Source organism: Pseudophryne corroboree, chromosome 5, assembly GCF_028390025.1.
Source record: "Pseudophryne corroboree isolate aPseCor3 chromosome 5, aPseCor3.hap2, whole genome shotgun sequence".
Taxonomy (NCBI): Eukaryota; Metazoa; Chordata; class Amphibia; order Anura; family Myobatrachidae; genus Pseudophryne; species Pseudophryne corroboree.
Genome location: NC_086448.1, coordinates 635973982 through 636001942, shown reverse-complemented (window position 1 = coordinate 636001942; position 27961 = coordinate 635973982). Strand labels below are relative to the sequence as shown.

At 46.0% G+C, this 27961-nt stretch overlaps 1 protein-coding gene across 7 annotated transcripts in view; it reads left to right on the top strand.

Annotated features, from left to right (window-relative positions):
- LOC134928178 (uncharacterized) overlaps positions 1 to 4122 on the top strand; it is a 193712-nt gene extending 189590 nt beyond the window's left edge. For all 7 annotated transcript variants that reach the window (XM_063923611.1, XM_063923617.1, XM_063923615.1 and 4 more), the window contains 2 exons: positions 649 to 2187; positions 2967 to 4122. In XM_063923611.1, coding sequence (XP_063779681.1) covers positions 649 to 2187; positions 2967 to 3655 — 2228 coding nt within the window. In that variant the 3' untranslated portion in view covers positions 3656 to 4122. The remainder of the gene's footprint in view (positions 1 to 648; positions 2188 to 2966) is intronic.
- Positions 4123 to 27961: the final 23839 nt, after the last annotated feature.

Here is a 27961-nt window from a genome sequence, read left to right as displayed (position 1 = left end):
GATGTCATCCCCGGCATCCTCTAGGACATATGAGAAAATAGGATTTTGATAACTTACCAGTAAATCCTTTTCTCCTAGTCCGTAGAGGATGCTGGGCGCCTGCCCCAGTGCGTACTTTACCTGCAGTTTAGTTATTACAGTTACACAAGTTGATTTATCTTTGTTTCAGCATGTTGCTGCAATTAGTTCATGCCTGTTGGTGTGTGTTATGTTGAATGCCATGTGTGCGGCATGGTTGAGGGTGTGAGTTGGTAGATATCTCACCACTAGTTAAGTAATTCCTTTCCTCGAAATGTCAGTCTCCCTGGGCACCGTTCCTACAACTGAGGTCTGGAGGAGGGGCATAGAGGGTGGAGCCAGTTCACACCCAATGAAAAGTCTTTAGAGTGCCCATGTCTCCTGCGGATCCCGTCTATACCCCATGGTCTTGATGTCGTCCCCAGCATCCTCTACGGACTAGGAGAAAAGGATTTACCGGTAGGTTATCAAAATCCTATTATTTATTTCTGAAAAACTGTTATATAAAGGCAGTAAGAATTTGTTATATATTGTGGTAAGAATTTACAATTCATGAATTCTCTGTCTTATCTAATAGAATTTAACATACAGTATATGTTTTTTATTTGTTTGTTTTTTTATGAACTCTAGTGGATGCATGGCCAAAGTCTGGGGCTGTTGAAGAACCAAAACCCCAAATTTCTGACAACATATTTCTAGAAAAAGAAGCATCATCTCATATTGCAGGAAATATGCATCAAGACTCTCTTCCTGGACAGGCTGCAGCTACTAAGAGGCTTCCACTGCATCGGATTATATCAAACCCAAACGTCGAGCAGCCATCAGTAGATCGTGGTCCAGGACCGGAAGTAATAGGGTGTACAGAAAGTGAGCAATACCAGCAACAGGAGCAGAGAAGATCAGGGATGGCTGTGTCTTTGAGACAAAGTGATGATGATCCTTATTTAACTACTACTCAGATCATACACCATGTGTTACCTACAACACAACCACTCACAACAGAATACATTGGTGAAAAAGTTACTGTTATACCAAGCACACCTCCTCTAATGATACACAGAATGGAACCAGAAATGTCCGATGAGCAGGCTTGTGTAACCACCATTGCAGCACATGAAACACTTGATAGGGGTGTACTGACTGATCAGATGGAAGGAGGGCCACTGCAAAATAATGTGTCTGGACATGTAGACATCATTCTTTCCAGTACCTTACAATATTTACCTGAAGCAGATATAACCACAGAACCAGATACTGGGGAAAAAGTAAGTGTTATAGGAAGCACATCTCCTGTAATGATACACAGAAAGGAACCAGAAATGTCCGATGAGCAGGCTTGTGTAACCGCCACTGCACCACAAGAAATACTCAGGAAGGGTGTTCTCACTGATGCTCAGGTGGAAGGAGGGCCACTCCAAAATACTGTGTCTGGGCCTGTTGACATCATTGTTTCCAGTACCTTACAATATTTACCTGAAGCAGACATAACCACAGAACCAGTTTCTGCAGGATTGCTGTCAACGGATCTAAAATCAACAATGTTAACAGCAAGACAGATAGTGACCTCACAATCATACAATAATGTGGCAGCAACCCAGACACCACCACAAGGTGACAGAAGTTCTTGTGAGACACAAACACCTACAGTTCCATATACTCCCTCATATAATGTACAATTAGAGGGTAACAGACAAGTAGCTGAAATGTCTGATAAGACTGTATATATCCCTACTGAGGATGCATCTACGGTGCACATTATTAATGCTACCACTAGTGTGACCGAGCCTACAATGTATATTGCGGAGCAAACATCTGCCTATTGTGACACAAGACCAAAACACAGAGTCACTTTTTTTATACCAGAAGGTGACCAAAGCACATCACCGGATCTTCCAGTCTCTTCTCAGGATCCTTCTCAGTATGATCCAAGTAAAGTGGAGCAAATGCCCCAAACTGTATCGGATCCCTCACGATGTGTTAGCAAGCAGCAGCCTCTGTACAAGGAGTCTCCATCTACTGTGCATCAGCAGCATCCAGCATTCAGCGTGACTGAGTATGGGAAGCATCTTGTTTATCATGTTCCCAAAAGATTTTATAGCCCCCTGCAAGTCACTGAGAAAAACATAGCAGAGGATTCAAGTGAATGTGGAACTCCAGAGTCACCTGAAGGTACGAATGCGATGCAGGGGAACATACTGGACAGACAAAGTCTGTGAAACGTTGATCCCTAATAACAAAATTATCTATAAACTTGTAAGAAAATGCGGAAAATTTTATTACCTCTGAGTATGCTTTGTTCATCTAAATATACAGATATTGCTGCTTTGTCAGAGCTGCCGATTTACAATAGGTCTGGCTTCTTGCATTTCAGTCCGCCCCGCATGTCAGGCCCTACCACCCCGCAAGGGTGCAAAAGCATTGTACTGCTGCGCTGGCAAGCGGCTACCCGCTGTGTCCTGGGTCGCATCGCTGCATGTGACGTCAGACAGCCGCTGCACCCCACCCCCGCAACGGTCTGGTCACGCCGGCTTTGTCCGGACCACACACCACCAACGGCGTTATAACGCCATTGACACGCCCCCTCTTGCCCCGCAACCTCCTCTGCCTGTCAGTCAGGCAGAGGCGATCGCAGCCCTGAGATGCTGTTAGCATCTCACCGTGCCTCCCGGGGTGCGCACCCCCCAAATGCAGGAGGTGACTATCTCCTACAGACACCTCCTGCTGCATCTGCATATTAATTACATGGAATTGCACAGCCGCTTCCTTTTCTTACAAACATGAATCGGCCCTAAATGTGGGGAAAGCTATTGATAATAGATTACTTTGGAAAGGTAAAATCCGATTACTTCATTTTTATTGACAATAAAATGCATTCATACATTGAATATAAAATTATCACTGACATAATGTAATATGTAACTAAAATAAATATTAACTTTTACTTCTAGGTGAGAAAAAAACAGTAAACGTGTCTTCAATAAATGAACTTGCTGATTTGAACCAACAAAAAACCTCTCTTGAAAAACACAAACAGAGAACAAATGTTTTTATCCAGAATAATGAGGAATTATCAAGATCAGAGCGCCTAGACAGATCCATGTATTCAACATATTCTCCGGGGCCAAAACAAGTAAGCGGGGAATACCAGCTCTATCCATGTATGGAACAGCTTCCACCATCCAGTGTGCAGCCAATGGCAATCACATCTCCAGTTTATATTGGGGCTGATGAAGCCAAAGAAGCTGTGAATGCTTTTCCTCAAAGTCTGGTTGGTGACGATGTACAAAAGGCACATGACGGGAAATCTCTTCCTGGACCTGCTGTCTCTTCAGGGAACAATCACATTATGCCGCAGACACCTGCCACAGATCGCTATACCCATGATCCTCTGAAACAAGCGCCAGATGTGGGCACCCGAAAAGCTCCAGTGTATGTCTCTGTCAAGATTAGAGTTGAGGATTTACAAAGATTGCTTGGCACCCACTCTATCTCTCATACTGGTGAAGCAAGATCTGCACTGAATATTGTGGAGGCTGATGCCATTACTACTGCAGTGGCAAACTCCATGGCAGCTCAGCAGAATACGATTGATGCAGATTATGACAGACCATCTGAGGCATTGAAAATGGATAAATAAAGCACAATCTGTTTAAGAATACTTCTGCCTAATTATAAGAGTGTTACCCTTGCTAGGTAGATGCATTTGGTTTAGATTATCTGGAAATTGGCCTCTTGCCCTACCCCTGCGAACTTGTCATCTCCAAGTTCCTTTACTCGCATCTTTCCCACACCATCCCCATTACCCCTAGGTTTACTCTTTATCTCATGTTTGTTTCTCTCTCTTTTCTTTTACTTTAAATTCCATGTCTTTATAATAAATGTGCTTTATGCATTACATTCTGAGGGTTTGCCCCTTATGATCTTTTTTAATGCACTTACTAACTGTTGTTACATGTAACTGTTCATTATATTCTCCTAGTGTCACTTGTTCAGCATATGTCTACAACTTGTTTTTTTCTGATGGCATGCTGTTGTGATTATTGCAACCTGTGGACTGTACACTTTCTTTCTTTGAAAATAAAGCATTTGTGAAAAAACAAAGAATAGTTCTGTCGAGAGTGTTACAGAGCAAAATCTGATCATCTGGGGCATAAATAACACAAAAATGGTACCAGGCTGTTCAAATGCATTAGAATCCTTCAAAATAATAGGAATTTAATACCTACTGTACTGGTTATTCCTTTTCTCGTAGTCCGTAGTGGATACTGGGGAATGTACTTTAGTACCGTGGGGTGTAGATCGGGTCCACTGGAGCCTGGCACTTTAAGAAACCTTTAGTGTGTGCTGGCTCCTCCCCTCTATGCCCCTCCTACCAGACTCAGTCTAGGAAAACTGTGCCCGAGGAGACGGACATACCATGAGAGAAGGAAACATAGACACATATAGAAACAGCGGTGAGGCAACGAGCCAACACACAACCATAACAGAATAGGAGTGCTAACCGGAACAGAGAATAGCATCACCAACTACAACAAAGGACAGCAAAGAAAAGGGACCACAACAGCGGATCAACCAGATACACTTAGCCAGGTAAGCAGAATTTGAAGCACTGAAGCGGGCGCCCAGTATCCACTATGGACTACGAGAAAAGGAAGTACTGGTAGGTATTAAATTCCTATTTTCTCTAACGTCCTAGTGGATACTGGGGAATGTACTTTAGTACCGTGGGGAAGTCCCAAAGCTCCCAGAACGGGTGGGACTGCTGAGACCGCTGCAAAACCGCCTGACCAAACTTAAGGTCATCATTGGCCAAGGTGTCGAACCTACAGAACTTTACAAATGTGTTTGAACCAGACCAAATAACTGCTCGGCACAACTGTAAGGCTGAGACACCCCGGGCTGCCGCCCAGGAAGAGCCCACTGATCTCGTGGAGTGGGCCTGAATAGACGTCGGCAAAGGCAGAGCAGGCGAAATATAGGCTTGTTGAATGGTCAGCCTGAGCCAACGAGCAATGGACTGCTTAGAAGCCGGATGACCAATCTTCGTGGCATCATAAAGGACAAACAGCAAGTCAGATTTCCGAAGACGAGCAGTCCTCTAGACATAAATCTTCAGAGCCCACGCCACGTCCAAGGACTCTGGGGCAACTGAAGCGTCAGCAAACACCGCAAGTGAAAAGCTGACACCACTTTCTGCAAAAACTGAGGCCGAGTCCTAAGTTCCTATCCTCATGAAATATCAAGTACGGGCTCTTATCAAGTGCAGGCCCCCAATTCAGAGACACGTCTTGCAGATGCCAACGCCAGCAGCATGACAGTCTTCCAAGTGAGAAACTTAAATTCTACCCTTTGTAAGGGTTCAGACCAGTCCGACTGAAGAAAGGACAAAACCACATTGAGATCCCACGGAGCCGAGCCATGGGAGGTACGAAGGGCGGTTGCATATGAAGAACTCCTTTTAGGAAAGTCTGCACTTCCGGCAACATTGCAAGTTGTTTCTGGAAGAAGATAGAGAGTGCTGAAATCTGTACTTTGATGGAGCCTAACCGTAGGCCCATATACACACCCACTTGTAGGAATAGGAGAAAACGACCAAGTCAAAATTCCACGGGATAAACCTTTCTACCTTCACATATTTTTTTTCCAGATACGGTGGTAATGTTTCGACGTAACCACTTTCCGGGCCTGTACCATATTGGAAATAACCCTTGAGGGAAGACCTTTTCTGGCTAAAATCTCCCTCTCAACTTTCAAGCCGTCAAACGTAGCCGCTGTAAGTCTGGATAGACGAATGGTCCTTGCTGAAGAAGGTCCTTTAGAAGCGGCAGAGGCCAGGGTTTTTCCAGAGACATGGTTAAGAGGTCGGCGGCGTCAGCACATCCACTGCTACAGCCTGCGGATCCCTCGTTCTGGAACAGTAACGGCGTAGCTTATTGTTGAGATGACAAGTCATCAGGTCTATCTGCGGACACCCCCACCGGTGAATTAGTTGTTGAAACACCTGAGTATGAAGGCCCCATTCCCCCGGATGGAGGTTGTGCCTGCTGGGGAAGACCGCCTCCCAGTTGTCCACTCCTGGAATGAATACGGCTGAGACGGCCCTTGCGTTGGCCTCCGCCCAAAGTAGTATTTTTGACACTTCTCGCGTTGCTGCTCTGCTTCTTGTTCCTCCCTTTCGGTTTATGTACGAGAGGAAGCTTGTAGAAGGGCATTGTAAATCACCCTGAGTTCCAGGACGTTTATCGGTAGTGCAGATACCTGACTCAACCATTTCCTCTAGAACTGGGCCCCTTGGGTCACAGCCCCCCAACCCTGAGGCTGGCATCCGTTGTCAGTAGAATCCAAGACTGGGTACTGAAACTCCGGCCTACCACCAGGTGACTAATTTGTAGCCACCACAACAGGGAAATCCGAGCTCTGGGATAGGGTTACACTCTGATGCATGTGCAGATGAGACCCCGATCACTTGTCCAGCAAATCCAGCCGAAACGGACAGGCTGAAACCTCCCGTACTGGACTGCCTCATATGAGGTCACCATCTTGCCCAGGACGCTAATGCAAAGGTGAATTGAGACCTTGCGGGGCCGGAGTACTGAGCGGACCATAGCTTGGATAGTCAAGGCCTTGTCCAGTTAAAGAAACACCTTCTGAGACACTGTGTCCAGTATCATTCCCAGGAACTGAAGTCGTTGGGATGATTCCAGGCGAGATTTCTGAAAATTCAGGATTCACCCATGATCCGTAAGCAGGCGAGTCGTCAGGTCGATGCTTTGTAGAAGACGTTCCCTGGACATTGCTTTTATCAGGAGATCGTCCAAATAGGGGACTATGTTGACTCCCATTTTGCGCAGTTGCAGCATCATCTCCGCCATTACCTTTGTGAACACCCTTGGAGCTGTGGAGAGACCAAAGGGTAAGGCCTGAAACTGGAAGTGGCTGTCCAAGATGGTGAACCTGAGGTAAGCCTGATGAGGGGGCCACATAGGGATGTGCAGGTAAGCATCCTTGAAGTCTAGGGACACTAGAAATTCCACCGGACACCACTGCTCGCAGGGATTTAATCTTGAATTTGAATACCCGCAGATAAGGGTTTACAGCCTTCAGATTGAAGATGGGCTGTACTGAACCATCCGGTTTTGGTACGGCAAAAAGACTGGAGTAAAACCCCCTGTTGTTTAACGAAAGAGGCACTGGAACCACAACTCCTGTTTATAAAAGCTTTTGAATGTCCTGCAAGGTAACTCTTGCTATGGGTGAAGCTGGCAAGCCCGACCTGAGGAATCTGTGGGGAGGAATCACTTGAAATTCCAGCCGGTATCCTTGGGAGATGAAATCCTGGCAGGACTCTGCCCACACATGGGCGAAGTGTTGAAGGCGAGCACCTACCTGAAAGTCGCTTTGCTGCTGGGGCCAACCGTCACGTGGAGGGCTTCGTGGCAGGGGATCCGAAGGTCTGGTCCCGGGATGCAGCAGCTGCTGGTTTCCAGGGCATCCCACGAGATCCTCTAACAGCATTGGAGGCCCCTTGGCCTCTGCATCTTGCCACACGAAAGGACTGCAAAGAAGGCCCCAAGTAGGGATGTCTAGCAGGTGGATCAGCCGACTGCAGATAGGTAGACTTACTCGCCATTGCCTGAGAGATCCACTTGTTCAACTCTTCGCCAAATAGTGCATCTCCTGTAAAGGAAAGATTCTGCACACCCTTTTTGGAATCAGCATCCGCTGACCATTGACGCAGCCACAGGGCTCTGCGGGCCGAGACCGCCATAGCAGTAGTATGTCCATTAATTTGACATAATTCCTTAACAGCCTCGCTCATAAAGTTTGCAGCACCCTGGATATGCTGCAGCAGCATAATGATTTCCACCTGAGGCAGGGAGTTAAATCCATTTATTATATTATCAGACCATTTGACCACTGCCCTTGAAATCCAACCACAAACTATAGTGGGATACTGAGCTACGGCCGCCGCCGTATATAGTGGTCTCAATCTTACGGTCAGCTGGGTCCTTTAGAGATATAGCCCCAGGCACCGGTAGAACTGGCTTGCGTGACAGCCTGGACACATAAGTATCGACTGATGGGGAGTTTTCCCATACCTTCCTATCTTCAGCAGGGAAGGGAAAGGATGATAACAACCTCTGAGGAGTTTTAATTTCTTATCGGGATTGACCCATGCTTCTTTGGCCAGGAAGTTTAATTCCTTAGATATAGGAAAAGTGGCAGAGGATTTAGGTTTAACATTAAAATACAATTCCTCTTCTGGTTCTACTTCCTTATCGGGTATGTTAGGAACCTCCCTAATAGCATATATTAGGGATTTTCCCCCCCGGGGACAAATAGCTGTCCTCCTCTATATCAACTTCTGTTTCATCTATATCTGGAAGATCAGAATCAGACTGGAGCACCTGTGGAAGTGAACGTTTATGTGACACCAACAGAGGGGGCTGAGGAGCCAGTCTGTGAACTGCAGTCTTAACCATATTATCAACAGATTGTTTTAGTACCTGTCATTCTTGCCTAGCTGCAGCTAGTTCTGTATTTATATTATGAATCATGCCTTTAAATGATTCCAACCAGTCAGGTGCCTGTGTACTATTACCCTGAGAGGATAAGGAACACTGTTCACACAGGAGAGATCCCTCAGAGGAAGGTGTAAAGGTACAAAAAGTACACATAGCTTTATCTGCAGACATTTTACACACATAATGAAAACAACACACAGTGTAGTGATAAACACAAAGTGAAAACACTCACACACACCCCAGACAGCCCCTGGAGTGACAGAGAGAATGAAGACCAGCACACCTTACACAGGAAAGCCATACTCTGCTGTGTAAACTCTGATTACTTTTGCCTTGGAGCAGCGGCGCTACCGCTGATATGCTCTCCCCTTTCCTATGAACCCCCTGGTACCAGTACAGTAGTCTGCAACCGGGTCTGTGTGGAGGAGTAGTGTGTATGCAGCCTTGTTGATCCGCAGCAGCAGGAAATGGTGCCTTTCCCACTTCTGGGCCCGTTCCCCGGGAAGCCCCGCCCCCGTAATGGTGCGAGGTCCCTTCTAAAATTAAACTGGCATTATCAGTGAAGGAACGCAATATTAGATGCTGTGCAAGCAGAAACCAGCTCTGCCCACTGATTCTACACCAGCTGCGGCAGCCATAATCCTTAGTTCCAGCACTTGCAACAGCCATATGCTTGGTATAAGAAGTCTCTCAGAAACAAGTTCTCTTCACTGTATGCAATACTCCAAATTGCACTGAGCTTTATATAGACGCCAATAACACTCCCATGACACTCCCACAACTCAATGTCGTTCCATGTGCTCAAATTGTTGCTGTCCTGAAACACCTTATTTCACGTAAAGACAGATCAGACCAAGTTGTGCATAACTCAGTATAGGCCAGGGATATGCAAAATGCAGAAATCCGCATCTCTACTGTATTCAGGAACTCACAATTTGCGTCCATGCAGAAATCCGTCCAACTCAGCTCCAAAGCTTCTAATCCATTAATTCAATTTGTAATACAGGATAAAAAGGCTATAAATGCACTTACAGGCCTCTGGCAGTATATTACAGACCTTATTCAGCTTGGATCGCTATTGAGACAGAAATAGCGATTTTTTTCAATCCTACTTGTGCTAAAAATCGCATGTGAAGAGCCGCCCAGAAAGGAAAAAGATGCCCACTGATGCAACCGCAAAAATTGCGAAGCACACACAGAAATCGAGCACCATCGGCGGGATGGGGTGTGTTCAAACTAGAGATGTGCGGCGGGCACTTTTTTCGTGTTTTGGATCTGGATCCTCGCTCGTGTATTGGATCAGAATTGGTTTTGCCAAAACTACCCTTTCGGATTTTGGTTTTGGATCTGCATGATTTTTGAAAAAAACATAAAAACAGCTAAAATCACAGAATTTGGGGGTAATTTTGATCCTACTGTATTATTAACCTCAATAACATTCATTTCCACTAATTTCCAGTCTATTCTGAACACCTCACAATATTTTTTTAGGATAAAAGGTTGCACCGTAGTCGCTGGATGACTAAGCTACTGTAAGTGAGCCAAGTCGGCGGCACAAACACCTGGCACATTTTGTTTCTCCTCAGACCAGTTAAATTTAGTACTACTGGACTGGACTTATACGGCAGTACCACTGGACATATATGGCAGTATCACTGGACTGGACATATACGGCAGTACCACTGGACTTATACGGCAATACCACTGCACTTATATGGCAGTACCGCTGGACTGGACTTATACAGCAGTACCATTGGACTTGTACGGCAGTACCACTGGACTTATACGGCAGTATCACTGGATTTATATGGCAGTACCACTGGACTTATACGCAGTACCACTGGACTGGACTTATATGGCAGTACCACTGGACATATTCGGCAGTACTACTGGACTTATACGGCAGTACCATTGGGCTAGACTTATACGGCAGTACCACTATACTTATACGGCAGTACCACTGGACTGAACTTATATGGCAGTACCACTGGACTTATACGGCAGCAGCACTGGACTTATGGTAGCCCAGGACACCACCACTGGACTTATGGCAGCACAGGACACCACCACTGGACTGATGCAGCACAACACAGCACCACTGCACTGGACTTATACAGCAGCAGTACTGGACTTATGGCAGCACAGGACACCACCACTGGACTTATGGCAGCACAGGACACCACCACTGGACTGATGCAGCACAACACAGCACCACTGCACTGGACTTATACAGGAGCACTGGACTTATGGTAGCACAGGACACACCACCGTGACTGGACTGATGCAGCACAAGACACCACCACTGGACTGATGCAGCACAAGACAGCACTGGAATGACACATAAGAGGAGGTCGCCACCCCACACGCCACACCACTTTCCCGCACAGACATTGAGGAGACAGGTCCTTTCTCTATACTCTCCAGGACTGGAGTGAAAATGGCAGCGACGCGCGGCTCCTTATATGGAATACAAAAACCGCGAGAATCCGACAGCGGGATGATGACGTTTTGCCTCATTCTGGTTTCCGAGTCTGGCGGGAAGTCCCGAGCCGGACTCAGATCCGGGCTTGGGATGTGATGTTCGGTAGGGTTCTGTTCTGTTTGGTTCTCAGAGAACCGAACCTGCTCATCTCTAGTTGAAACTGAAATCTAAATTGCAGAGTAAGAATAAAGCAGCCAGTATTTACCCTGCACAGAAAGAAAATAACCCACCCAAATCTAACTCTCTCTGCACATGTTATATCTGCCACACCTGCAGTGCACATGGTTTTGCCCATTAGCTAACAAATTTGCTTCTGCGATCAGATCTGAATTAGGTCCCTTAACCTCAGTTGTGCAATAATTGAAATATTAAGACTAAAAGCAACTTTATAAAAATGAGAAAAGGATTTACTCCTTCAGTAAAAGGTTAAAGAAGGAGAACGTAGGCCCATTAAAAAATGAATTGGGAGCTTTGATAAACGATGATAAAATAAAAGCGGAAATACTGAACAATGTTTTTCCCTCGGTATTCACCAGGGAGGATCAGTCGGAGAAAGTAGTGCATAAAGATAGTGAAGGTAATGACTCTTGGCTGGATACTTGTTTAAGTGAGGAAGTTGTCCTGGAGAGACTAAGCAAAATAAAGATGAATGAATCACCAGGCCCAGATGGTTTTCATCCTAGGGTTATTATGGAGCTTAGGTCACAGCTAGCAAAACCCCTATACTTGTTTTTCCACAGTTCAATCAGATCAGGCAAGGTACCTAAGGATTGGCGCATAACGGAGGTAGTGTCTTTATTTAAAAAGGGAACTAAAAATATATACGTTATGGTAAGAACTTACCGTTGATAACGTGATTTCTCTTATGTCCACAGGTATCCACAGGATAACATTGGGATATGCCGCAGCGACAGCGGAAATGGCACCAAACGGTCACAAGCTTTCTGGCCTCCCAGGATGCATCAGGGCTTCACCATATAATCCCGCCGACTGACTCAGTCAAATCAGTTCTTTCCACAGCAATTAGGCAGGAGCATCAGGTAGAAACCTATTCAGGTGATAAGAACACACATGCACACCCTTCCATACAAGAGGGAAGAGGTTTAGTGATTGTCAAGATCCTCAAATCAGGTTCGTCAGGGTGGGACCCCTGTGGATACCTGTGGACTTAAGAGAAATCACGTTATCAACGGTAAGTTCTTACCATAACGTATATTTCTCTGGCTGGGTCCACAGGTTATCCACAGGATAACATTGGGATTCCCAAAGCCAGTTTTAGTGGTGGGGACGCTCCTGATTACACAGGAGAACCTTTTGCCCGAATTCTGCATCATGAGAGGCAAAAGTATCCAAGGCATAATGTCTGATGAACGTGTTAATGGAAGACCATGTGGCTGCCTTACAAATCTGTTCTGCATCATGTTGTGCTGCCCATGAAGGACCTACCTTACGTGTAGAGTGAGCAGAGACATTAGCTGGAGTAGGGAGATCTGCACGAGAATAAGCTTCTGATATTACCATTCGGAGCCATCTTTCCAGCGTCTGTTTACTAGCAGGCCATCCTCTTCTATGAAATCCGTAGAGGATGAAGAAAGAATCTGTTTTTCTGATGGCACTAGTACGATCTATGTAGATTCTTAATGCTCGGACTACGTCCAGCGACGCTTCTCCTGCAGAAAGTCCCGATACCTGAAAAGCTGGGACTACAATCTCTTCGTTAAGGTGAAACTTTGAAACCACCTTCAGAAGATAACCAGATCTAGTTCTGAGAACCGCTTTATCTGGAAAAAAACTTAGGAAAGGAGACTTACACGACAGTGCTCCTAAATCTGATACTCTTCTAGCTGAGGCCATTGCCAGAAGAAAGAGTACTTTAGCCGTTAACCATTTAAGATCTGCTCTCTTAAGTGGTTCAAACAGAGGTCCCTGAAGGAATTTAAGAACTAGATTCAAATCCCAGGGAGCTGCAGGAGGAACAAATGGAGGTTGAATGTGTACAACTCCCTGAAAGAAAGTACGCACATCCTGTAAATCAGCAATCTTTCGCTGAAACCATACAGTTAATGCTGATACCTGAACTCTCAAGGAAGCTACTTTCAAACCCTTATCCAATCCTGCTTGAAGGAAATCCAAAATCCTGGATACTTTAAAAGATCTTGGATTCAAACTTTTTTCACTAACCAATGAATATAGGCCTGCCATATTCGATGATAAATACGAGCTGAAGAAGGCTTTCTTGCTCTAAGCATAGTTTGAATTACTTGTTTTGAAAATCCTCTAGCTTCTAGGATAGAGGTTTCAACAGCCACGCCGTCAAAGACAGACGATCCAGATGGCTGTGCAACAAGGACCCTGCATTAGCAGATCTGGACGTTGAGGGAGCAGTATCGGTGCTTCCACGGACATCCTTAGTAGATCTGTGTACCAATGCCTTCTTGGCCAAGCTGGAGCTATTAGAATAATGGCTCATTTTGCTTGCTTTATTTTCCTCACTACTCTGGGTAGCAGAGAGATTGGAGGGAACAGATATGCCAGTTGAAATTTCCATTTTACTGACAGTGCGTCTACAAGGAGCGCTCCGGGATCCTTTGTTCTTGAACCGTACCTCGGAACTTTGTTGTTTAAACGAGACGCCATGAGGTCTATCTCTGGTAGACCCCATCTGTTCACTATAGTCTGAAACACTTCTGGGTGTAATGCCCATTCGGTTTCCTGAATGGTGTGTCGACTGAGAAAATCTGCTTCCCAGTTCAGTACTCCTGGAACAAACACTGCTGACAATGCTGGAAGATGGAGCTCTGCCCACCTTAGTATGGAAGCTACTTCCTCCATCAATCTTTTGCTGTGGGTTCCTCCCTGATGATTGAGGTACGCTACTGCTGTTGCATTGTCTGAGCGAATCTGGACCGGTCTTCCTTGCAGACTGTCCTTTGCCTGAACTAGAACCATATAAATGGCCCTTATTTCCAACAGATTTATTGGCAGGCAACTTTCCCTTATGGTCCATTTTCCCTGGAACCAAAGGCTTTCGAGTACCGCTCCCCAGCCTTGAAGACTGGCATCTGTTGTCAGGACTTGCCATTCTTTTATCCAAAAGGGTCTCCCCATGTTTAAATGGTCCCTCTGTAGCCACCAGGATAGAGACCTTTTTAGATTTACCGGAAACTTTATCATCTGCTTTTTTATTGTCAGATGATCTCCATTCGATTTGGACAGAATAAGGTGCTGTAGTGGTCTGGAGTGGAATTGCGCATATTCCACCATGTCGAAGGTTGACACCATCGGACCCAACAGTCGCATTGCTGCATGGACTGACATTGTCTGAGTGTGCAATGCCTCCTGAGTCATGATCTGCACCTTGACTATCTTTTTCTCTGGTAAGAAAACTCTCTGTAGACCCGAATCCAATATGGCACCCAGATGAACCATCCGCTGTGACGGATTCAGAGACGACTTTTCCCAATTTATAAACCACCTGTGTCTTTGTAGACAAACCACTGTCTGTTGAAGATGGCTCAAAAGTAATTCCTGCGAATGTGCTAGGATTAACAGGTCGTCGAGGTATGGAAATATTCTTATCCCCTGCTCGCGGAGATAAGCTGCCATCACCACCATAATTTTGGTAAACACCCTGGGTGCTGTTGCTAGCCCGAAGGGCAAGGCTTGGAACTGAAAATGTTGCTGGAGGATGACAAACCTGAGGTAACATTGATGAGACCTTGCTATAGGCACATGTAGATAAGCATCCTGTATATCCAGAGATACCATGGCCCTCATTCCGAGTTGATCGGTCGCATTGCGAATTTAGCAGAGTTACACACGCTAAGCCGCCGCCTACTGGGAGTGAATCTTAGCTTCTTAAAATTGCGACCGATGTATTCGCAATATTGCGATTACTAACTACTTAGCAGTTTCTGAGTAGCTCCAGACTTACTCTGCCTGTGCGATCATTTCAGTGCTTGTCGTTCCTGGTTGACGTCACAAACACACCCAGCGTTCGCCCAGGCACTCCCACCGTTTCCCCGGCCACTCCTGCGTTTTTTCCGGAAACGGTAGCGTTTTCAGCCACACGCCCCTGAAACGCCGTGTTTCCGCCCAGTAACACCCATTTCCTGTCAATCACATTACGATCGCCGGAGCGAAGAAAAAGCCGTGAGTAAAATTACTTTCTTCATAGTAAAGTTACTTGGCGCAGTCGCAGTGCGAACATTGCGCATGCGTACTAAGCGGATTTTCACTGCGATGCGATGAAAAATACCGAGCGAACAACTCGGAATGAGGGCCCATGTAATCTCCCGGTTCCATAGCCAACACTACGGAGCGTAACGTCTCCATGTGGAACCTTGGAATCCAAATGTATTTGTTTAACATTTTGAGATTGAGAATTGGTCGGAATGACCCATTTGGCTTCTGAATCAAAAACAGATTTGAGTAAAAACCCTATCCCCTTTGTGATGGGGCTACTGAGACAATTACACTGGACTGAAGCAATTTCTGAACTGCTTCTTGCAGGGCATTGGCCTTCGACTCTATACGAGACGGGCTGGTGCAAAAAAAACCTTTGAGGAGGCTGCCTCCTGAATGGGAACCCATACCCGCGAGATACCACCTTCTGCACCCAAGCATCTGCCGTCGACTTGCCATATGTGTGCAAAACGAAGGAGTCGGCCGCCAACCCTGGAAACCTCCAGGCGGAGGCCCGTCTCTTCAGGCTGATGGTTTCTGTTCAGGCTTGGAAGCTGGCTTTCTACTAGCCCATTGCTTCCTACCCTTGGCTGATCTATTGAACTGGGGTTGCTTAGACTTCTCTTTAGCTTTTGCTTTGCCTTGCCATCGAAATGGCCGAAACTTTGAACCCCTAGTCTTAGGGTTATAACTAGCCGGAAATCTGACCTTTTTGGATTCAGCATCCGATTCTAGAATATCTGACAATTGTTTCCCAAACAATATATTACCAATGAAAGGCAATGCTTCCAATTCTTTCTCGGATTCAGCATCTGCTTTCCAAGTGCGTAGCCAAACTGCTCTACGAGCGGCTACTGTCAAGGCTGATGCTTTAGAAGTAATCGTACCCATATCAATTGCTGCTTCTTCCAAATATTGGGCAGCTTGTCTTAAACGGCCCAGATGATACTCCTGCTCCCTATTAAGAGAGGAGAGGCCATTCTCTAGTTCCCCCATCCATTTTACCATTGCCCTTGCCATCCAGGCTGACACCATAGCAGGCCTTACCACTGCTCCTGAGAGAGAAAATATATTTTTCAAGAAGCTATCTACCCCTTCTGTCTGTCACATCATTTCGTGAGGTAGATGACAATGGTAAAGCAGATTTATGCACGAGTCGCAGTACGTGTGCATCTACTTTCTCTTTTTGAACAATCCGCAGCTGGAAATGGATAATAAGAATCTAATTTTTTCGGAATCTTATATTTTTTACTGGGCGTCACCCAGGATTCTACCATCATTTCCGTCAGATCCTCTGACGCTGGGAATTCAGTCTTAACTGTTTTTGTTCGTTTAAACACAGGTGCTTTAGATTTTGACACTGTTTTGGCTGTTTCCTCCAAAGAGAGAAAAGCCTTCATTGCATCATTAATTCAGCTACATCCTCTGAGCTGAAACTCTGCGATTGATCATCATACGGAGTATTTGAATATACTGTATCATCATCTGTTGTATCATCTTGTGTAGTCTGTAACATAGACGTATCTGTCTTAGTCTTACCTGTACCTTGGTTACTTGTAGACGCTACTGGAACCAAACCATAGGAAGGGAGCTGCATGTATGGGTTAATAACCTATTCCCTGGGGTGGCGCTGCCGGAGTTTATCTGTCCGCTATTGAAGACAAAGTCTGTGCGAACATACGCCATGGTGGCTCTGCTGGTTGTTGAACCAATTCCTGTTTTTTACTTTGCTGAAAAGCAAAACAGTTTGCACATAACCCCTCATAAGTGACCAACTGGCCTATACCAATTAACCCTGTTTTACAAGATAAACATGTTAAGGATGTAGGAGTGCCTGATAAATTCTCCTCGTCACTTCTGCCGCTCACAGACATGGTATATTCTGTTTATGACTACACAATTTGTGACTGAAAATCACCTATATATAAATATATAGAAGTGAGATCAATCTGACCACAGCCGTGCACCTGAATTGAGGTTCAGAACAGAACGGACAACATATAAAAGTCAGCACGCATACTAGCAGTCAGTCACATGTTAAAATATTAAACATTGTCATATGAGAATACAATCACCATCATAATAACTTACAAGTAAGTAGGAAAATTGTATTTCTGTTTTTAACCAGTTTTTCAGACATAACATGCCGAAAACAACAGTAATATACAGGTCTCATATGCAATATGTACCAAAAATTAACAATTCAAACTAACAAGTAGAGAGAATTTTTAGTACTGTATAACCCATTTCTCCATAGAGTGGGATACAGGGAGACTCACCACACTTCCATATCCATCATACGCTTGCAAGACGCTGATTGGATTCAGACGCTACTGATGTTCACTGCAGGTTCTGATAACTGATGAGAGACACGGACGCTCACTAACGGACACGGACGCTCCGTGAATGCCACGTGTATGCAGACGCTAAGGCCTGCGACTCGGTCCGGCAATCTCAGGTGTACACAACCGAGTACCTCGTGGTAGCATCTGAGACGGAAATTAGGTCATTCAGTTCATGGACGGGAGACGCGCGGAAACTGGTCATGAACTTGGGGGAGGGGCGGCCAGGAGAGCGTCTAATTCCCCCTGTTGACTTAAACTCTAAGGATCGCGGCCTCAACCTAGTCCTGACGCCTATGATCCCTAAAGCATAGCGCTGTCGCACCTAAGAGTGGTCGGCGCATCAACACACTGTTTGTAGTCTCCACCAATACAGTGTAGCTGTGTCCGGAACCCCTAGTAAGAGGAAATCCATTGACTTACCTTCTCCCCATGCTCCGGCCACAGCCTGGTTACGTCTGCTGGACCTGCTAGAATCATCCGACACAGACGCCCGTCGAGACAGCATTATACCGCGAAGGTAAGCGTTGTTGCGACCCGGTGGAGAGTTGTTGGAGCGACTCTAATATGCGTTTAAGACGCTGTTACGAAAAGTCACTCACAAAAACATAGTAAGACTATAAAAATAAAATAATAAAAGCTTCAGGCTGCTATTAACAGTAGCCCAGTGACCATGGTCCAGCTCCTGCCGCACCAAACAAAAAACTGATTTGACTGAGTCAGTGGGCAGGATTATATGGTGAAGCCCCGATGCTACACTGTATTGGTGGAGACTACAAACAGTGTGTTGATGCGCCGATAACTCTTAGGTGCGACAGCGCTATCCTGGGAGGCCAGAAAGCTCGTGACCGTTTGGTGCCATTTCCGCTGTCGCACCGGCATATCCCAATGTTATCCTGTGGATAATAATAATAATAATTTTATTTATATAGCGCTCTTTCTCCAATAGGACTCAAGGCGCTTAACAGATACATAGCATAATACAGTACAGAAAATAATGAAGTACATTTTCATAAAATACAGAAGCATGAAGATACTAAAAGGGACACTATGGAAATGCTTGAGTAAACAGGAAAGTCTTGAGTCTACTTTTGAAGGATTCTATAGTTGGGGCCTCTCGCACTGTGCGTGGAAGTGAGTTCCATAGAGTTGGAGCCACATGACTAAAAGCTCGACCCCCAGATGAATTACGGTAGATTCTAGGTACTGCTAAAATTCCTTCATCTACAGATCGCAGTAATCGAGTGGGGCAGTATGGGGTCAGAAGCTGTTTCAGGTACCTTGGGCCCTGGTCATGTAATGCTTTGAAACTCAGTAAGCCAATCTTGAAGATGATTCGCCATCTTACAGGCAGCCAGTGAAGGGAGTAGAGGATGGGTGTTATGTGGCTAGAACAGGGCTGGTTGGTTAACAGCCTGGAAGCTGTGTTTTGCACCAGCTGTAAGCGTTGCAATTCTTTTGCTGGGAGACCAAGGTAGAGGGCATTACAGTAGTCAAATCGAGATGATACAAATGCATGTATGACTTTTGGCATATCATCTGAGGGAATTAAGTGTTTGATTCTGGCTATGTTCCTCAGGTGAAAGAATGAGGATTTGATTGTGGCTGATATCTGATGTTTAAGTGTCAAGCCACCATCCAGGACAACGCCAAGATTCCGCACACGATCACTGGTCTGTAATTCTGAATCCCCGAGTGTAATTCCAGTTGGTTGGCTATGCTGCAGTCTTGTCCTTTGATGTTGCGGTCATATTATAAGGACCTCTGTTTTATCCGGGTTAAGTCGCAGCCAACTGGCGCTCATCCACTCCTGTAGCTCAGCTAGACAGCCATTTAGGGTTGCTATTGGGTTATCAGTGCCCGGAGCAAGGACAAGTACAGTTGTGTATCATCTGCATAGCAGTGGTAGACCAGGCCATGGCGCCTGATTATTTCGCCCAATGGGAGCATGTATACTGCAAAAAGCATGGGTGATAGTATAGAACCTTGTGGCACACCACATGGCAATGGCACTGGTGGTGATGAGTATAATCTGGTGGTGATGGATAACCTGTGGACCCAGCCAGAGAAAATTCTGGTAACTATAGACCAGTTAGCTTAACCTCTATAGTGGGCAAAATATTGGAAGGTATCTTGAGGGATAGCATAGAGGATTATTTGCAGGTTAATAAGATTATTAGCAAAAGTCAGCATGGGTTTGTAAGGGACAGATCATGTCAAACTAACTTAATTAGCTTCTACGAGGAAGTGAGCGAGAATCTTGATCAGGGAAAAGCAGTGGATGTGGTGTATTTAGAGTCTGCAAAAGCCTTCGATACAGTGCCTCACAGGAGACTGATCATCAAATTAAGGGATCTTGGTCTAGGATTTACTATTTGTACATGGATAGGTAATTGGCTGGATAACAGAGTACAGCGAGTAGTGGTTAACGAGATGTTCTCCAGCTGGGCACCAGTAGTCAGCGGAATACCACAAGGGTCCGTACTTGGCCCACTACTGTTCAATATATTTATCAACGATCTAGGAATAGGCCTGGAAAGCATAGTGTCAATCTTTGCGGATGATACTAAGCTGTGTAAAGTAATTAATTCAGATAGCGATGTGGAGTATCTACAAAATGACTTATTTAAACTTGAAGCCTGGGCGTCTAAATAGGGAATGAGGTTCAATATAGAAAAATGCTAAATTATGTATTTTGGGACAAAAAACACTCAAGCATCGTACACTCTAAATGGGGAAATTCTAGTGGTAACTGTAGTGGAGAAAGATTTGGGGGTGCTCATAGATAATAGGCTTAATAACAGTACACAATGGGGGTCATTCCGAGTTGATCGTAGCTGTGCTAAATTTAGTACAGCTATGATCATTCACACTGACATGCGGGGGGACGCCCAGCACAGGGCTAGTCCGCCCTGCATGTCAGTGCCGGCCCCCACGCAGAAGTGCAAAGGCATCGCACAGCCGCGATGCCTTTGCACTTCAAGAGTAGCTCCAGGCCAGCGCAGCTTTAGCATGCTGGCCGGGAGCTACTCATCGCTCCCCGGCCCGCAGCGGCTGCGTGTGACGTCACGCAGCCGCCCGCCCCCCATTCGGTCCGGCCACGCCTGCATTGGCCGGACCGCTCCCACAAAATGGCGGCCAAATGCTGCTGTTCCGCCCCCTCCAGCCCAGCGATCGCCTCTGCCTGTCAATCAGGCAGAGGCGATCGCAGCCCTGCTACGGCCTTCGGCCGTCTGGCATGCTCCATCGCACTAAGGCGCATGCGCAGTAGGGACCCGTTCGCTCAGCTACGACAAAAAGCAGTGAGCGCACGGGAATGACCCCCAATGTCAAAATGCTGCAAAAAAGACAAGTAAAGTGCTCGCATGCATAAAACGGGGAATTGAGACAAGGGACGACGGTGTAATCCTGCCACTGTACAAATCATTGGTGTGTCCGCACCTGGAATATTGTGTTCAATTTTGGGCACCATATTACAAAAAAGATATAGCAGAACTAGAAAGGGTTCAAAGGCGGGCTACTAAATTGATTAAAGGGTTAGAGACACTGGAGTACAAGGAAAGGCTTGCTAAGTTAAATATGTATACAATAGAAAAGCGGCGACTAAGAGGTGACATTATTAGTATCGTCAAATATGTAAAGGGTCAGCTAGCAGGAGCTAGCAGCGGATTTGTTTATTAAAAACTCTGTATAGGACATGTGGGCACTCGCTGAGGCTAGAGGAGAGATTCCGTACACAACATAGGAAAGGGTTCTTCACGGTAAGGACAATAAAAATTTGGAACTCACTGCCGGAGAAGATAGTAATGGCAGACTCTGTAAATGCATTTAAAAACCGATTAGACAAATTTCTAACTGGAAAGGGTATCCAGGGTTATAGCATTTAACATAGTGACATTAATCTGGGAGTGGTAAGAATCATTGTTGTCAATTGGTACTAAGCCACTACATCAGGGGTCTGGGACTCAGGGTCGACAGCACAAAGGTCGACACACCTTATGTCGACGCCAATTGATCGACACACCTTAGGTCGCCATGGACAAAAGGTCGACATGGACAAAAGGTCGACAGGAACAAGGTCGACATTGAAAAAGGTCGACATGAGTTTTTTATGTTTTATTGGTGTCGTTTTCTTCGTAGAGTGACCGGGAACCCCAATTAGTGCACTGCTTCGCTCGCCATGATTCGGGCATGGTGCCTTCGCTTCGCTCGGCACACTTTACCGTTCCAATCGTAGTCCACGTGGATCGTTAAGTATGAAAAGGTTCAAAAAAAGAAAAAAATTGTGAAAAACTCATGTCGACCTTTTTCCATGTCGACCTTGTTCCTGTCGACCTTTTGTCCATGTCGACCTAAGGTGTGTCGACCAATTGACGGCGACCTAAGGTGTGTCGACCTTTGTGCTGTCGACCTGGAGTCCGGATACCTACATCAGCAGGTACATTATAATATAAATAGCTGATCACTAAATACAGGCTAAACCCGATGGGCATTTTGCCTCTTTTCAACCTCATTAACTATGTAACTATGTAAGGTATCATTATCATAGGTTTTGTTAAACCATTAGGAACTAAGGTTTCTTTTTATACCAAAGAGTCTCTTTCTGTCTTAATATTTATAACTGATTTCAAAACATGTGTCCTGATTGCACCACGTCCATCCATTGACATCTTAAGAATGCTGGGTCAGAACTGTGCACACATTTGATATGTCCAAACAATCCATCAAGAGTACAACCGATCTTACTGTTCCCCGGGGTTCACATATACAAATTGCTAGTAATGCCATGCTCGTAGTTATAATAATACTACTAATTAATATGTCCTGGCCATCTGGATCCTAAATGACTCCATGTGCCCCTATAGCTTTACAAATTTGCTGCTGCGATCAGGTCTGAATTAGGCCCTTAGTCTGAAGTATTCCCATTCTTACCCTAACCACAATGCAGAATGACTTGATATCAGCTGTCCCAGCAACATTCACTCATACAATTAGCTAAATTCAGATACAGTAAATGACAAAAATGGCATTACATGTACAGTAATGTAGAAGCAAAAGAGGAATTTGAAAACAGTGCAATGGCCAGTTCTGCTATGGAAACTCGATTTGAACGACATTTCAATGCAATATGACTTTTCCCTAAGCAGTGCTTTGTAAAGTCAGCCAGATGTGGAGCTTAAAGTATCCTATATAATAAAAGGCTAACGCTGCTCCTCATCTCTAAGGGGGGGTGAATCAAGTGTTTGATGCCTCGGCCACTTGATGGCGCTGACAGTACTGTTGTGTTCCATCATTTTGACGGGCTGGTAACTAGTATTATGATCCTCCCTGTGTACTGTATGTATAAACAATATGTGACCCTCCCTGCATATATGTGGGTCTCTATATCTAACAAATACTGTATGTGTCTATATGTAACCTTCCGTAAGTATGTTTTTGTGTGTGTGTGTGTGTGTGTGTGTGTGTGTGTGTGTGTGTGTGTGTGTGTGTGTGACCCTAAATGTATGTGTCTATACGTGACCCTCCCTGAATAATGTGTCTTTCTCTTACGTCCTAGAGGATACTGGGGATCCATTTAGTACCATGGGGTATAGACGGGTCCACTAGGAGCCATGGGCACTTTAAGAATTTGATAGTGTGGGTTGGCTCCTCCCTCTATGCCCCTCCTACCAGACTGAGTTTAGAAAATGTGCCTGGAGGAGCAGGTCACACTTATGGAAGCTCCTGAAGAGTTTTCTGCATTTATTTTTCTGTTTATTTCCAGGCAGGACTGTATAGCACCAGCCTGCCTGCTTCATGGGACTTGGGGGGGAACGACCCGACCTCTTGAAGGGTTAATGGTCCGGTTCCCCGCTGACAGGACACTAGCTCCTGATGGAACTAATTGCAAGCCCCACCACGGCTAGCGTACATTCCCGCAGCACGCCGCCACCCCTAATAGAGCCAGAATAGTGAAGAGTGGCAAGTACTAAGCCGTCGTCCCGGTTAGCAGGTTGCCGCCCATTATGGCGGCATTAGGGTACGGAGACACATGGCTTCTAGCAGGGGCGAACTGCGTCTCCAGACTCGGTACACAGTGCAGACGCACAGCTCCTGAGGGGGTGAATTGAGTCTCACTACACAGTACCCACACTGGCAAACACAGACTTAAACCGGTTAGGACTCCATTTTAAGCACTAAATTACCTCAGCTAGTATAAAAAAAAAAGACTGAGGGTGCAGGACTTCACGATGATGAGCGGATCCAGCAGCTCACCAGCACTATTTCTCATACATCCTAGAGGATGCTGGGGTCCACTTCAGTACCATGGGCACTTTAAGACTTTTCAAGGGTGTGAACTGGCTCCTCCCTCTATGCCCTTCCTCCAGACCCCAGTTTAGAAAATGTGCCCAGGCAGTCTGGATGCACTCCAGGGGAGCTCTACTGAGTTTCTCTGAAAAGACTTATGTTAGGTTTTTTATTTTCAGGGAGAACTGCTGGCAACAGTCTCCCTGCTTCGTGGGACTTATGGGGCAGAAGTAGAAACCAACTTCCTGAATAGTTTCATGGCTCTGCTTCTGGCTGACAGGACACCATTAGCTCCTGAAGGGAACTGAACGCTAGCTGCGGTTATGTGCTCACTCCCACAGCCCACCATCACCCCCCTTACAGAGCCAGAAGTCAGAAGACAGGTGAGTGTAAGAAGAAATCTTCAGACATCGTGATGGCTAAAAGGTACCACGCAGCGGGCGGAAACGCTGCGCGCCGTGCTACCCACACATACACAGGCACTGCAGGGTGCGGGGGGGGGGCACCCTGGGCAGCATGAAACCTAGTAAAACTGGCAAATAAAGGGGCATAAGATGCTGAGGCACAGTCCTACCCCCACCAGTATAAAAAATTACCTCATAAATGCTGAGGAGAAACGTGCCATTACAGGGGCGGGGCTTCCTCCTCAGTCATCCAGCACACTGCTCAGCGCCATTTTCTCTCCTTCCAGGCTGCAGAGAAGGACGCTGGTCCTCCACTGCTGAACCAAGTATCGGTGCAAAACAGGGAGGGCACAGTGAAATTTGGTGCTATATATTATGTGATTACCATTATAAAAGCGCTGCATGTCAGTAGGCATTTTGTGTTTCACAGACAGTTTATTAATGGCGCTGGGTTGTGAACTGGCAAATCCTATCTGTGAAAGATTTTACTGTGGGTCTGTCCCCTATAAGTCCCGGAGTGTCTGTGGTGTGGTTGTGCACGTGTGTGACATGTCTGAGGCAGGGAGCTCTTCTCCTGAGGGAGCCATTTTAGGGACACAGAGTTGTAATGTGGTGGCGCTGCCGACACACCACGAGCCTGAATGGGTGAAAGAATTACGTGATAGTGTGAATCATATCAGTAAGAGATTAGATAAGTCTGAGTCTCATGCAGAGAGCTGGAGAAAATCAGTGGATTTTTCATAGTTCTGCCTTTTCATACGCAGGCGACCCCTCTGGGTCACATAAGAGACCATTTGCACAAATAGTACATACTGATACCGACACGGACTCTGATTCCTGTGTCGACGATAGTGATTCCAGGGGGATAGATCCTAAATTGGCAAAAAGCATTCAATACATGATTGTTGCTATAACGGAAGTTTTGAAAGTTACGGAAGCCCCTCCTGTACCTCAGGAGAAGGCTTATTTTTATAAAGAAGGAAAAATGAATGTAACTTTCCCTCCTTCTCATGAGCTTACTACTCTATTTGAGGGAGTTTGGGTAAACCCTGAAAAGAAATTTCAGATTCCCAAAAGGATTCAGGTTGCTTATCCTTTCCCGGCAGAGGACAGGAGAAGATGGGAGTCACCCCCCGTATTAGACAGTGCCCTGTCAAGGTTAACTAAAAAGGTGATTCTCCCTGCACCTGGGACGGCTTCACTGAAGGAGCCGGCAGACCGCAAGTTGGAGACTACGTTAAAATCTATTTATGTGGCCAATGGTACGTTGCTCAGGCCCACCATTGCTTGCGCGTGGGTGAGTAGGGCTATTGAAAAATGGTCAGATAACTTGTCATCGGAAATTGACTCGATAGATAGAGACGAGATACTCCTAACGTTAGGTCATATCAAAGACGCTGCTGCTTACATGATAGAAGCCATGAAAGATATTGGACTCTTGGGTTCAAAAGCCGCTACCATGGCAGTATCAGCTCGGAGGGCGTTGTGGATTCGCCAGTGGAATACTGATGCAGATTCCAAAAGAAATATGAAGGCTCTCCCGTATAAAGGTGAGGCCTTGTTTGGAGATGGGATGGATGCGTCTCCAGGATCGCAGGAGCAGAAATCAACCCCTGCTTTTGCCAAATCTGCAGCATGACGCTGGGACTCCCTTGCGGGAGTCCGCTCAGGTGGGAGCTCGTCTGAAACTTTTCAGTCAGATCTGGCTTCAATCTGGCCTGGACCCATGGGTCTTACAAATAGTGTCCCATGGATACAAACTGGAGTTTCAAGATGTCCCCCCATGCCGATTTTTCAATCGACCTTGCCAGCTTCTCTTCCAGAAAGAGAAGTAGTAACAGCTGCAATTCAAAAATTATGTCAGGATCAAGTCATTGTCCTGGTACCCTTGTCACAGCAAGGAGAAGGTTTTTATTCAAACCTTTTCGTAGTTCCGAAGCCGGACGGCTCGGTCAGACCAATTTTAAACCTGAAAAATCTGAATGTCTACCTCAAAAGGTTCAAGTTCAATATGGAATCTCTGAGGGCAGTGATTTCCAGTCTGGAGGAAGGGGAATTCATGGTGTCAGTAGACATAAAGGATGCTTACTTGCATGTTCCCATTTATCCTCCTCATTAAGCTTATCTGAGATTCGCAGTACAGGATTGCCATTACCAGTTCCAGACGTTGCCGTTCAGGCTCTCCATGGCACCGAGGGTATTCACCAAGGTGATGGCAGAGATGATGGTCCTTCTTCGACAACAAGGAGTCAATATAATTCCTTACCTGGACGATCTCCTGATAAAAGCGAGATCCAGGGATTGGTTGGTGCAGAACATTGCACTCTCCCTGTCAGTACTCCAACAACACGGTTGGATCATGAATTTTCCGAAGTCACAATTGGAACAGACGACAAGATTGTCCTTTCTGGGGATGATACTGGACACAGAAGTACAGAGAGTATTTCTTCCAGTAAAAAAGGCTCTGGAAATCCAGAGAATGGTCAAACAGATTTTGAAACCAACAAGAGTGTCAATACATCAATGCATTCGGTTGTTGGGGAAAATGGTGGTGGCCTACGAGGCCATACAGTTTGGCCGATTCCATGCCAGAGTATTCCAGTGGGACTTGTTGGACAAGTGGTCCGGATCCCACCTACATATGCACCGGAAGATAATCCTGTCCTCCAAAGCCAGGATTTCGCTCCTGTGGTAGCTACACAGTTCTCACCTACTAGAGGGACGCAGGTTCGGGATTCAGGACTGGGCCCTAGTAACCATGGATGCAAGTCTCCGAGGCTGGGGAGCAGTCACACAGGGGGAAAGCTTCCAAGGAAAATGGTTAAGTCAGGAAACCTGCCTTCACATAAACGTTCTGGAATTGAGAGCCATTTACAACGGCCTTCTACAAGCGGAACATCTTCTTCAAAATCAACCCGTGCAGATCCAGTCGGACAATGTAACAGCAGTCGCGTACATAAACCGTCAAGGCGGAACGAAAAGCAGAGCGACAATGGCAGAGGTGACAAAGATCCTCCTCTGGGCAGAAAGGCATGCAAAAGCTCTGTCAGCAATTTTCATTCCAGGAGTGGACAACTGGGAAGCAGACTTCCTCAGCAGACACGATCTCCATCCAGGAGAATGGGGCCTCCACCAAGAAGTCTTCACAGAGGTGACAAGTCTTTGGGGAGTTCCTCAAGTAGACATGATGGCATCTCGTCACAACAAGAAGCTTCAGAGATATTGTTCCAGGTCGAGAGACCCTCAAGCAATAGCAGTGGATGTACTAGTGACCCAGTGGGTGTTTCGGTCAGTATATGTCTTCCCTCCACTTCCACTGATACCAAAAGTTCTCAAAATAATAAGAACAAGGGTTCGAGCAATCCTCATTGCCCCAGACTGGCCAAGGAGGGTTTGGTATCCAGATCTTAAGGAGTTGCTTATAGAAGATCCTCGGCCTCTTCCTCCTTACGAGGACCTGCTGCAGCAGGGGCCGTGTGTGTATCAAGACTTACCGCGGCTACGTTTGACGGCATGCCTGTTGAGCGCCGTATCCTAGCCCGATAGGGTATTCCCAAAGAAGTCATCCCCACTGTTATTCAGGCCAGGAAAGGAGTAACGTCTAAACATTACCACCGTATTTGGAGAAAATATGTGTCTTGGTGTGAATCCAAGAAGGCTACTACGGAGGAGTTTCAGTTGGGACGTTTTCTCCATTTTCTGCAGGCTGGTGTGGAT